This window comes from Solanum stenotomum, chromosome 2 (genome assembly GCF_019186545.1).
Source record: "Solanum stenotomum isolate F172 chromosome 2, ASM1918654v1, whole genome shotgun sequence".
Classification (NCBI taxonomy): domain Eukaryota; kingdom Viridiplantae; phylum Streptophyta; class Magnoliopsida; order Solanales; family Solanaceae; genus Solanum; species Solanum stenotomum.
Genome location: NC_064283.1, coordinates 51003311 through 51016551, shown reverse-complemented (window position 1 = coordinate 51016551; position 13241 = coordinate 51003311). Strand labels below are relative to the sequence as shown.

At 46.6% G+C, this 13241-nt stretch overlaps 1 protein-coding gene and 2 long non-coding RNA genes across 3 annotated transcripts; all 3 read left to right on the top strand.

Annotated features, from left to right (window-relative positions):
* Positions 1-1549: 1549 nt before the first annotated feature.
* LOC125857109 (uncharacterized) lies at positions 1550-4926 on the top strand. The gene is made up of 4 exons (XR_007445596.1): positions 1550-1678; positions 2114-2190; positions 4024-4082; positions 4619-4926. It is a non-coding gene; the product is annotated as an uncharacterized LOC125857109 (long non-coding RNA).
* A 3628-nt stretch (positions 4927-8554) lies between these two features.
* LOC125856072 (uncharacterized) lies at positions 8555-9426 on the top strand (the record flags this gene model as incomplete). Its single annotated transcript, XM_049535655.1, has 2 exons — positions 8555-8641; positions 8965-9426. Coding segments are annotated over exons 1-2 (549 nt in total), but the record flags the coding sequence as incomplete, so codon positions are not given.
* Positions 9427-10075: 649 nt separating this feature from the next.
* On the top strand, positions 10076-12739 carry LOC125857110 (uncharacterized). The gene is made up of 3 exons (XR_007445597.1): positions 10076-10204; positions 10640-10716; positions 12550-12739. It is a non-coding gene; the product is annotated as an uncharacterized LOC125857110 (long non-coding RNA).
* Positions 12740-13241: the final 502 nt, after the last annotated feature.

The window sequence follows — 13241 nt, the reverse complement described above, 5'->3', positions numbered from 1 at the left end:
GAGCTACTCAGATTGAGAAAGAAAATACAATTGAAGATATATTCAAAGCCATTACTACACTTTGTATAAAAGTGGACAGTATGGACAATGAGATACAAAAGTTAAAGACTAATGAAAATAATCTGAAGTCTAAAGCTAATACAGGTCAGCAGCATGACTGTAAAAATGCTGAACTAAATCAATCGGAAAACTTTAAAAATCCAGAGCTAAAATGTGACGTTGGAAAACACCTTAAAACCAATAATATTTATTTAAATACAGATATAGGTACAAGTAAACAAGTTAGTGAAAAACAGCATAAGAATACAAACTTAAACCAATTATTTGAAAAACTATTTACTCCAAAAATGCCATGAAACACATTGACTATGAAACCACAAACCTCTACCTATGCAGATAGACAACAAAATGAGAAAAAATTATATAACCATGTCACGAGAACATATATTGAAAATATATACAAAATTCAAACCTATTTAAACTGTAATCCTAGATCCACTACAACTAAAAAACTAAGTCAAGACTACCTAACCCAAAAACTACAAGGTTATAACAAGCTAATAGCACACCCAAAAACCAACGCCAATTTAGTAAGGAGATGTTATAATTATGGACTATTAAATACCGTATACACATACGACGGAGAAGAAATAAGTGGAATACCAGAACTACACAAGGCATTCATTACATACAAAAGAGTTACCAAGGGAAATTTATTTTATGAAAAGTTTTATACAGCACCAACGGAGGTATTATACGAAGAGATAAAACCCCAATTCAAGTTATTAAAATAGGACTAACTAAAGATATGATTATACCTGAAGATATTGGACAACAGAAAGAAATACAAAAAAATAGAGATACCAAGTTTTTATGGCAATAAAAAAATAATTGGTATATCAACTATTATATAAGAGTTAGCAAACAATTATTTGAACGGAAATGCTATATGCAGTTACTACTGTAATGACCCTCCAGGTCATTTTTTTAAAATTAAAGAATTCTTTCCCTCGTATAGAGCATTCCTCTAGCGACCCCAAGTCATTTACGACTTGCTGGCACTGACTGTTCGGTCGCCTGGTCGTTCGTTTGGGTTTTAGGCCCGTTCTCCTGTTTTGGAGATTTTTATAACTTGAAAAGTTGACTTTGGTCAACCTTCTTGGAAGACGTGCTCAGATGAAAATTCTGACAGCTAGGTTAGCTTCGGAAGATCGATTTTGGTCTAGAACGACCCTTTGTTCACTTCCCGAGACTTTAGATAGCAATTGTGGAATCTGGCTCAAATGATACTGGGTGTGGGACCCACTTTTCGTCGAAGCGAGCTCCAAATGGAAATTCCGCCTTCACCATTGAGTCCGAAATATCATTTCCAATCAGATTCCATATAAGGTTTGTATTTTTCCGACTCCGAACGAGTCCGAAACATCGAAATTTAAGTTTGGAGGGTTGTAAAATTTTGACGCGGCGGTGACGTGGCAGAGCCACGTGACGACACGTGGCAGAGGTGGAAATTTCCAGATTTTTAAGAACGAATTTCGTCCAAATTTTTGTTCAACTTCAAATTGAGATTGCTCCTTCATTTTTAATCCAAATTAAGTGATTCAAAAGGCAAACTTCAAGAGAATTTCGAGGGGAATCTAGCGGTGATCTCGAAAACGCGAGGGGAGGCTTCGTTGAGGTAAGAAATCAATTTTTAGCCACTGCCAGTGTGATTTTCGGATGTTTTGTTGTTGAATTTTTGAAATGTGAGATCTTGATCATCGTAAGTCCGTTTTGAGTCATTCTTGTGGCTAACTTGTAGAGTTTTTCGCAAGGATCGTCGTGGTATAATCTGTTTGGGTTGAAAGGGTCTCGTTTTTCCGGAAATTGATGATGAAAGGGCTGTCCTTTTTAATTATTGTGGCTGATTTGCGGTGTTGTGGGCATCTGTTTGTGCTAAAATTTTGGGATATTAGTTTAGTAAGGTAGTTGGGACGTTTCCACGGATTCGATTTTGAGATTCTAAGTGTGGGCCCCACAATCCCGTTTTAGACCCGATTTTGGGTCCGTCTCCGAAAAATATAATTTTAGTGTCAATATATTCGTAATGACGAGGTGATTAACCTTTTGTTAGTGGGGAAGCATTTGGAGACCGTTCGGAGAGGAAAAGATCCGGTACCGTGAGTTGGAGCACGCGTGATCGGCTTTCAGGTAGGCTATGGTTTTCTCTCGTGAGATTGAGCATGTTTAGGCAATTGTTTATTGATTTGCTTGAGTATGGAGGGGTTCGGGTGTCGAGCATGCTAAATTTCTATAATTCCTGCCTTAGACCTTATTTCGGGAAAGTGTTGGATTATGACAGCATGTCTCTTGATATTATTGAATAGCCATATCTGGTGGTGTATATGATAATATTGATTTGAAGTATGTTTGGCCTTAGTCTAGGCTTAGACTAGTGTTGCCATAGACTTGCGAGATTTCGGATGTCGTTGGGCAGTAGAACTTTTTCCGACGTCGTTTCGGACGGTTAGCTCCTTGTAGACTGATATAGCAGACTTGAGTCTGATAGTCGGTAACTCAGCTTATGACCTTGTATCCATAATGCCCTGCTTTTATATCGGCTACAAATACCCGGTTAAAGTCCGTGGTCTAGCTTACTCATTATTGGATACTTCCTCGGCGATTTGGGGTATATGAGGGTCGGACTAAAAGGATTATTTATGGTAATCGGTTTGGTGATATTTCCCGCGACGGATGGTTGGATATTGATTCTTAGCTACAGTACCCGGTTAGAGTCCGTGGTCCAGCTTACTTTTTCCAGGCTTAGCTACAGTACCCGGTTCGAGTCCGTGGTCCAGCTTACCTGTGATCTGGTTTCAGCTACAGTACCCGGTTAGAGTCCGTGGTCCAGCTCATTTATGTCCAGGCTTAGCTACAGTACCCGGTTCGAGTCCGTGGTCCAGCTTACCTGTGATCTGGTTTCAGCTACAGTACCCGGTTAGAGTCCGTGGTCCAGCTCATTTATGTCCAGGCTTAGCTACAGTACCCGGTTCGAGTCCGTGGTCCAGCTTACCTGTGATCTGGTTTCAGCTACAGTACCCGGTTAGAGTCCGTGGTCCAGCTCATTTATGTCCAGGCTTAGCTACAGTACCCGGTTCGAGTCCGTGGTCCAGCTTACCTGTGATCTGGTTTCAGCTACAGTACCCGGTTAGAGTCCGTGGTCCAGCTCATTTATGTCCAGGCTTAGCTACAGTACCCGGTTCGAGTCCGTGGTCCAGCTTACCTGTGATCTGGTTTCAGCTACAGTACCCGGTTAGAGTCCGTGGTCCAGCTCATTTATGTCCAGGCTTAGCTACAGTACCCGGTTCGAGTCCGTGGTCCAGCTTACCTGTGATCTGATTTTGGCTACAGCACCCGGTTCGAGTCCGTGGTCCAGCCCACCCGTGCCCGACCTTTGGCTACAGCACCCGGTTCGAGTCCGTGGTCCAGCCCATATAGGTTGACTCATTAGCTATAGTACCCGGTTCGAGTCCGTGGTCCAGCTTGCACGTGGTGTATTCCCAATTCCTCACTAAAGCTTCAGTTTAGTCTTGATTACTCTCATCTGCAGGTTGAGGTTTTGGAGGTTGGAGAGATTCCGGTTAAAGTCCGGGACGTAATGAGATCTTGGAATATGATTGGGAATGGTTCAGTTACAAGTCCGGAAATTGGTAATATTGTGATAGACCTTCTAGCTCCATTATTTTACTTCAACTGTCAGTCCATCTGCCGGGCTTATGGGGGTCCGTGCAGGTGGTTTCTTTTATTGTGCACGAGCGTACCCGTCGGGTTTATGGGAGCCCGGCGGAGTTAGTTAGATTGCTTGTCTTTGTTGCCTGTACGCTCGTGTACATACCCCCCATTTACTACTCTTTGCACTTGATGTGACCCTTTATTTGCATTTCAGTTTACTTTTGCTTATCTTGCTCAGTCGGCCGATGATGCCTACTGGGTACCTGTTGTTTTGGTACTCATGCTACGCTCTGCATCTATTTTGTGATGCAGGTCCGAGCACTAGTAGCCAGCGTTGATCGAGCTTGGAGTAGACTTATCTGGAGACGGGGGTGAGCACACGGCGTTCTGTACTATTTCGGTCTCCATCTGTATATATAGACTTGTCTTCTTCCCTTCGAGACAGTCCAGTCTCTGTTGTCCAGTTTTGGGACTTGTACTCATTTTGTAGTAGCTCTGTACTAGTGACTTCCAGGTTCTGGGAGGGATCTTTATTTGTATATAAGTTTTTGGTTTGCGTCCGCCTGTTTATATTGTTATTTGCCTACTCTTGTTTGATTTCTACCCTCAGACCCATTACTTGTTGTTCCGGGTTACGGGTTGGCTTACCTACTGGTGGGTTATAGTAGGTGCCATCATGACTTGATAAATCGGGTCGTGACAAATTGGTATCAGAGCCCCAGGTTCGTCGGTCTCACTTGTACAGAGCTAACGTCTAGTAGAGTCCTGCAGATCGGTACGGAGACGTCCGTTACTTATCTTCGGGAGGCTACAGGATGTCTTTAGGAACGTGCTGCTTTTGTATCACTGTCGTGCATTGTGTGTCTTATCGATTTCTGAAAATTTTACTTGTACCACTCTTTTATAGGGATGGCTCGCACGCGTGGTAGGGCCCCAGCTAGGGGTAGAGGCCGACCTCGAGGTCGTGCCAGAGCTACAGCACCAGCCCAGGACCGAGAGCAAACTCCAGAGCCGGTGATAGAGCCACCAGCAGCTCCAGCACCGCAGCAGCCGATGGGTCCGGGATCAGCCCAGCCACCGCCCGAGCCTGTGGCAGCTCCAGATATACAGGCGATGCTCGTACAGATACTAGCTGCCATTGGGGGTATGCAGCAGGCCCCAGCTCCAGTTGTTCCAGTACCGCAGGGCCAGCCTACACCAGCGGCACCGATTGTCCAGCCTGACGATTTGGAGAGCGTCATGCCACTACGGGAGCAGAAGATGCTCGGTGTGTTCCTTAGACTATCACCGCCGAGGTTTTCTGGGGCAGTGGGGGAGGATGCCCACGAGTTTCTAGTTACTTGCCGCGAGCGGCTACAGACTTTGGGTTTAGTGGAGTCGAGAGGGGCAGACTTCACCGCTTACCAGTTAGACGGTCCCGCCAGGCAGTGGTGGCGTACATACTTAGAGACCAGGCCAGCTGGGTCTCCACCGGTCACATGGACTGAGTTTTCAGAGGCCTTCTTGGCCCGATTTATTCCCAGGAGCATCAGAGATCAGCTCAGAGATCAGTTTGCTCGGTTAGAGCAGGGCTCCATGACAGTATCAGAGTATGAGGCCCGATTCCACGAGCTCTCCAGGCATGCCGCCATGATATTACCTACTGAGGAGGAGAGGGTTCGTTGTTTTGTTCGGGGTTTGAGACTACAGTTGCGGATTGAGACTCAGTCTTTAGTCTCAGCGGGCCGCTCATTTCTAGATGTAGTGGACCATGCCCGCACTATCGAGCAGCTCCGTCGCGAGGCCCAAGGGGGCAGCGGCAAGAGACCTAGACAGGAGGATAGCTATGATAGGCGCCGTTTCAGACCCCGAGGGTCTTATGATAGATCCCAGCAGAGGTTTCAGTCGGGTCAGTCTAGTAGCCCCTTCCAGGCTGCTCTCCAGGCATCAGAGGGTGATCAGCACCGCCATATTGGTTTTAGTGCCGGTCCTAGTCGGGGCCGAGATAGTTCACAGATGGGTTCTTCTGGCCGGGGTAGCCGACCTCCAGCTCTCAGTCGACAGTTCCAGGGGTGTTATGAATGTGGGGGGTTAGATCATTGGGCCCGCGAGTGTCCCCATCGCAGGTTAGCCTTACCCGCTCCACAGGCAGCTAGGCATGCGCCAGCACCTCCAGCTAGAGGCAGAGGCCAGGGACAGGACCGTAGGGGTGGTCACCAGGGTATACGGGGTGGTCCCCGAGGAGGCAGATTAGGGGGCAGAGTCGATGCACAGGGTAGGGGAGTCCAGGCCCACTTTTATGCAGCTCCAGCTAGAGCAGATGCTGAGACCTCGGACGATGTGATCACAGGTACAGTGTTATTATGCCAGCAGCCCGCCTTGGCTTTATTTGATCCAGGCTCTACTTTTTCGTATGTTTCTGTCTACTATGCCTCTCGATTGAGTTTGATGTCTGAGCCTCTGGTAGCGCCGTTGCGTGTGTCGACCCCCGTGGGTGAGTCTTTAGTAGTGGATCAGGTATTTCGATCTTGCTTAGTTACTATCCAGGGGTGTGACACCCGGGCTGACCTTATATTGCTTGACATGGTTGATTTTGATGTGATTCTGGGCATGGATTGGTTATCCCCTTATCGCGCTGTTTTAGATTGCTTTTCTAAGACCGTTACCTTAGCCATTCCCGGTATTCCTCCGGTGGTGTGGCAGGGATCTCGTGGTAGCACACCAGTTGGGGTTATTTCTTTTATTCGTGCTAGGAGGCTAGTGGCTAGCGGATGCTTATCATATTTGGCCTATGTACGTGATGTGAGTAAGGAGGTTCCTCCGGTTGAGTCAGTTCCTGTTGTTCGTGACTTCATAGATGTGTTTCCTACTGATCTACCTGGCCTACCCCCAGAGCGTGATGTTGACTTTCCGATTGAGCTTGAGCCAGGTACTCGCCCTATTTCTATTCCGCCATATCGGATGGCTCCTGCAGAGCTCAAGGAGCTCAGTGTTCAGCTTCAGGATCTCTTGGGTAAGGGATTCATTAGGCCTAGTGTATCGCCTTGGGGTGCCCCAGTCCTCTTCGTGAAGAAGAAGGACGGTACTATGCGATTGTGTATTGACTACAGGCAGCTGAACAAGGTGACAGTGAAGAATCGATATCCTCTGCCTAGGATCGATGACCTATTTGACCAGCTACAGGGAGCTTCAGTGTTCTCTAAGATTGATTTGAGGTCCGGTTACCACCAGTTGAGGATTAGGGCAGCGGACATCCCTAAGACCGCATTTAGGACTCGTTATGGCCATTATGAGTTCTTGGTGATGTCGTTTGGGTTGACTAATGCCCCTGCTGCCTTTATGGACTTGATGACGCGTGTGTTCAGGCCTTATCTTGATTCCTTCGTCATAGTCTTCATTGATGACATACTAGTATACTCGCGGAGCCGGAGTGAGCATGAGCAGCATTTGAGGATAGTGCTCCAGACTTTGAGAGATCAGCGGCTTTATGCCAAGTTCTCAAAGTGCGAGTTTTGGCTTGAGTCTGTAGCCTTCTTGGGGCACGTGGTGTCCAAGGAGGGTATTAGGGTTGATCCGGCGAAGATTGAGGCTATTCGTGATTGGCACAGGCCCACTTCAGTTACTGAGATTCGGAGCTTCGTCGGACTAGCAGGCTATTACAGACGCTTTGTTGAGGGCTTTTCTACTATTGCAGCCCCGTTGACTCGATTGACTCGTGTTGATGTTCCTTTTGTTTGGTCAGAGGAGTGTGAGGCGAGCTTTTTGAGGCTCAAGGAGTTATTGACCACCGCTCCTATATTGACTCTTCCAGTTGAGGGCGAGGGCTTCACGGTATATTGTGACGCATCCGGCGTTGGTTTGGGTTGTGTATTGATGCAGCAGGGCCGGGTTATTGCTTATGCGTCGAGGCAGCTTAAGATTCATGAGCGCAACTACCCCACCCATGACTTAGAGTTGGCGGCGGTAGTTTTCGCACTTAAGATTTGGAGGCACTACTTGTATGGAGTTCGATGTGAGATCTATACCGATCACAGGAGTCTTCAGTACATCATGAGTCAGAGGGACCTTAATTCGAGGCAGCGTCGTTGGATTGAGCTCCTAAAGGACTACGACCTCTCTATTCTCTATCATCCGGGCAAGGCGAATGTGGTAGCGGACGCCTTGAGCCGGAAGGCAGTGAGTATGGGTAGTCTAGCCTTCTTATCTGTTGAGGAGAGACCCTTAGCTTTGGACATTCAGTCCTTAGCTAATAGCATGGTTCGGTTGGATATCTCAGATTCTAGATGCGTCTTGGCCTTTATGGGAGTTCAGTCTTCTTTGCTTGATAGGATCCGTGGTTGCCAGTTTGAGGATGATACTTTGGTGGCCCTTAGAGATCGAGTGTTAGCGGGTGATGGTGGTCAGGCTACCTTAGATCCTGATGGAGTGTTGAAATTTGCCGGCCGCATCTGTGTTCCGAGAGTTGGAGATTTGATACAGTTGATACTTTCTGAGGCCCATGAGTCTAGATACTCTATCCATCCAGGCACAGCGAAGATGTATCGCGATTTGAGGCAGCATTACTGGTGGAGTGGCATGAGGAGAGATATTGCTGACTTTGTTTCCCGTTGCTTGTGTTGCCAGCAGGTAAAGGCCGAGCATTTGAGGCCTGGTGGTGTGTTTCAGAGATTACCCATTCCGGAGTGGAAGTGGGAGCGTATCACTATGGACTTCGTTGTGGGGTTGCCTCGGACTTCTAGAGGTGTTGACAGCATTTGGGTCATCGTGGATCGATTGACCAAGTCAGCACACTTCCTTCCTGTTCATACTACCTTCAGTGCTGAGAGGTTAGCTCGTATCTATATTCGGGAGGTAGTTCGTCTTCATGGTGTGCCTGTTGCTATCATTTCAGACCGAGGTTCACAGTTCACTTCCAGCTTTTGGAGGGCTTTTCAGGAAGAGTTGGGAACCCGTGTCCACCTTAGCACAGCATTTCACCCACAGACGGATGGTCAGTCAGAGCGTACTATTCAGGTCCTTGAGGATATGTTGCGGGCTTGTGTTATGGATTTTGGAGGTCAGTGGGACCAGTTCTTGCCTTTGGCGGAGTTTGCGTACAATAACAGCTACCACTCTAGTATTCAGATGGCCCCGTTTGAGGCCTTATATGGTAGGCGTTGTCGCTCTCCAGTGGGTTGGTTTGAGTCTACAGAGCCTAGGCCGCGTGGTACAGATTTGCTTCAGGAGGCCCTGGATCAGGTGAGGGTGATTCAGGATAGGCTCAGGACGGCTCAGAGTAGGCACCAGAGTTATGCGGATCAGAGGCGTCGACCTTTGAGATTCTCTGTTGGTGATCGGGTATTCCTCCGTGTGTCGCCCATGAAGGGCGTGATGAGGTTTGGGAGGCGGGGCAAGCTTAGCCCCAGGTACATTGGGCCATTTGAGATACTCCGGACAGTTGGAGAGGTTGCTTATGAGTTGGCCCTACCTCCAGTATTTTCAGCCATCCACCCAGTGTTTCATGTTTCGATGTTGCGGCGGTATGTTCCTGATGAGTCCCATGTGCTCCAGTATGATGCAGTCGAGTTGGATGATCGTTTGACATTCGTAGAGGAGCCAGTTGCCATTCTATCCAGAGATGTGAGGAGATTGCGCTCGAGAGCCATTCCTGTTGTTAAGGTCCGTTGGAGACATCGTCCAGTTGAGGAGGCTACCTGGGAGATCGAGCATGAGATGCGGGCACAGTTCCCCGACTTATTTGAGCATTCAGGTACTTCTTGACTCTTACTTTCGCGGACGAAAGTTCTTTTAGTAGTGGATATTGTAATGACCCTCCAGGTCATTTTTAAATTAAAGAATTCATTTCATCGTTTAGAGCGTTCCTGTAGCGACCCCAAGTCATTTATGACTTGCTGGCACTGACTGTTCGGTCGCCTGGTCGTTCGTTTGGGTTTTAGGCCCGTTCTCCTGTTTTGGAGATTTTTATAACTTGAAAAGTTGACTTTGGTCAACCTTCTTGGAAGACGTGCTCAGATGAAAATTCTGACAGCTAGGTTAGCTTCGGAAGATCGATTTTGGTCTAGAACGACCCTTTGTTCACTTCCCGAGACTTTAGATAGCAATTGTGGAATCTGGCTCAAATGATACTGGGTGTGGGACCCACTTTTCGTCGAAGCGAGCTCCAAATGGAAATTCCGCCTTCACCATTGAGTCCGAAATATCATTTCCAATCAGATTCCATATAAGGTTTGTATTTTTCCGACTCCGAACGAGTCCGAAACATCGAAATTTAAGTTTGGAGGGTTGTAAAATTTTGACGCGGCGGTGACGTGGCAGAGCCACGTGACGACACGTGGCAGAGGTGGAAATTTCCAGATTTTTAAGAACGAATTTCGTCCAAATTTTTGTTCAACTTCAAATTGAGATTGCTCCTTCATTTTTAATCCAAATTAAGTGATTCAAAAGGCAAACTTCAAGAGAATTTCGAGGGGAATCTAGCGGTGATCTCGAAAACGCGAGGGGAGGCTTCGTTGAGGTAAGAAATCAATTTTTAGCCACTGCCAGTGTGATTTTCGGATGTTTTGTTGTTGAATTTTTGAAATGTGAGATCTTGATCATCGTAAGTCCGTTTTGAGTCATTCTTGTGGCTAACTTGTAGAGTTTTTCGCAAGGATCGTCGTGGTATAATCTGTTTGGGTTGAAAGGGTCTCGTTTTTCCGGAAATTGATGATGAAAGGGCTGTCCTTTTTAATTATTGTGGCTGATTTGCGGTGTTGTGGGCATCTGTTTGTGCTAAAATTTTGGGATATTAGTTTAGTAAGGTAGTTGGGACGTTTCCACGGATTCGATTTTGAGATTCTAAGTGTGGGCCCCACAATCCCGTTTTAGACCCGATTTTGGGTCCGTCTCCGAAAAATATAATTTTAGTGTCAATATATTCGTAATGACGAGGTGATTAACCTTTTGTTAGTGGGGAAGCATTTGGAGACCGTTCGGAGAGGAAAAGATCCGGTACCGTGAGTTGGAGCACGCGTGATCGGCTTTCAGGTAGGCTATGGTTTTCTCTCGTGAGATTGAGCATGTTTAGGCAATTGTTTATTGATTTGCTTGAGTATGGAGGGGTTCGGGTGTCGAGCATGCTAAATTTCTATAATTCCTGCCTTAGACCTTATTTCGGGAAAGTGTTGGATTATGACAGCATGTCTCTTGATATTATTGAATAGCCATATCTGGTGGTGTATATGATAATATTGATTTGAAGTATGTTTGGCCTTAGTCTAGGCTTAGACTAGTGTTGCCATAGACTTGCGAGATTTCGGATGTCGTTGGGCAGTAGAACTTTTTCCGACGTCGTTTCGGACGGTTAGCTCCTTGTAGACTGATATAGCAGACTTGAGTCTGATAGTCGGTAACTCAGCTTATGACCTTGTATCCATAATGCCCTGCTTTTATATCGGCTACAAATACCCGGTTAAAGTCCGTGGTCTAGCTTACTCATTATTGGATACTTCCTCGGCGATTTGGGGTATATGAGGGTCGGACTAAAAGGATTATTTATGGTAATCGGTTTGGTGATATTTCCCGCGACGGATGGTTGGATATTGATTCTTAGCTACAGTACCCGGTTAGAGTCCGTGGTCCAGCTTACTTTTTCCAGGCTTAGCTACAGTACCCGGTTCGAGTCCGTGGTCCAGCTTACCTGTGATCTGGTTTCAGCTACAGTACCCGGTTAGAGTCCGTGGTCCAGCTCATTTATGTCCAGGCTTAGCTACAGTACCCGGTTCGAGTCCGTGGTCCAGCTTACCTGTGATCTGGTTTCAGCTACAGTACCCGGTTAGAGTCCGTGGTCCAGCTCATTTATGTCCAGGCTTAGCTACAGTACCCGGTTCGAGTCCGTGGTCCAGCTTACCTGTGATCTGGTTTCAGCTACAGTACCCGGTTAGAGTCCGTGGTCCAGCTCATTTATGTCCAGGCTTAGCTACAGTACCCGGTTCGAGTCCGTGGTCCAGCTTACCTGTGATCTGGTTTCAGCTACAGTACCCGGTTAGAGTCCGTGGTCCAGCTCATTTATGTCCAGGCTTAGCTACAGTACCCGGTTCGAGTCCGTGGTCCAGCTTACCTGTGATCTGGTTTCAGCTACAGTACCCGGTTAGAGTCCGTGGTCCAGCTCATTTATGTCCAGGCTTAGCTACAGTACCCGGTTCGAGTCCGTGGTCCAGCTTACCTGTGATCTGATTTTGGCTACAGCACCCGGTTCGAGTCCGTGGTCCAGCCCACCCGTGCCCGACCTTTGGCTACAGCACCCGGTTCGAGTCCGTGGTCCAGCCCATATAGGTTGACTCATTAGCTATAGTACCCGGTTCGAGTCCGTGGTCCAGCTTGCACGTGGTGTATTCCCAATTCCTCACTAAAGCTTCAGTTTAGTCTTGATTACTCTCATCTGCAGGTTGAGGTTTTGGAGGTTGGAGAGATTCCGGTTAAAGTCCGGGACGTAATGAGATCTTGGAATATGATTGGGAATGGTTCAGTTACAAGTCCGGAAATTGGTAATATTGTGATAGACCTTCTAGCTCCATTATTTTACTTCAACTGTCAGTCCATCTGCCGGGCTTATGGGGGTCCGTGCAGGTGGTTTCTTTTATTGTGCACGAGCGTACCCGTCGGGTTTATGGGAGCCCGGCGGAGTTAGTTAGATTGCTTGTCTTTGTTGCCTGTACGCTCGTGTACATACCCCCCATTTACTACTCTTTGCACTTGATGTGACCCTTTATTCGCATTTCAGTTTACTTTTGCTTATCTTGCTCAGTCGGCCGATGATGCCTACTGGGTACCTGTTGTTTTGGTACTCATGCTACGCTCTGCATCTATTTTGTGATGCAGGTCCGAGCACTAGTAGCCAGCGTTGATCGAGCTTGGAGTAGACTTATCCGGAGACGGGGGTGAGCACACGGCGTTTTGTACTATTTCAGTCTCCATCTGTATATATAGACTTGTCTTTTTCCTTTCGAGACAGTCCAGTATCTGTTGTCTAGTTTTGGGACTTGTACTCATTTAGTAGTAGCTCTGTACTAGTGACTTCCAGGTTCTGGGAGGGATCTTTATTTGTAGATATGTTTTTGATTTGCGTCCACCTATTTATATTGTTATTTGCCTACTCTTGTTTAATTTCTACCCTCAGACCCATTACTTGTTATTCCGGGTTACGGGTTGGCTTACCTGCTGGCGGGTTATAGCAGGTGCCATCATGACTTGATAAATCGGGTCGTGACAACTACTCTAGAGATCAGTTAATGATATATTCAAATTCGAGAGAACTAAGAAAAACAGATATGGATGAAGTCCAGCAATGGATTTTATCATTATTAAAACAAGAAGAAAGACCTACGACAAGAGCACTCAAAGCAGGATTTATTTTGCCAGAACTATTAACCAGATATTGCAAGCTAATTGGACACAAATACCCTGATCGTCTATATTCAAAATGCAACGAAAAAGATAATGTGATACCAGATGTACAACTAGAATCATACAAAAGAAAAAGCAAAAACAAAATAGGAGAAAAGACAAAAGAA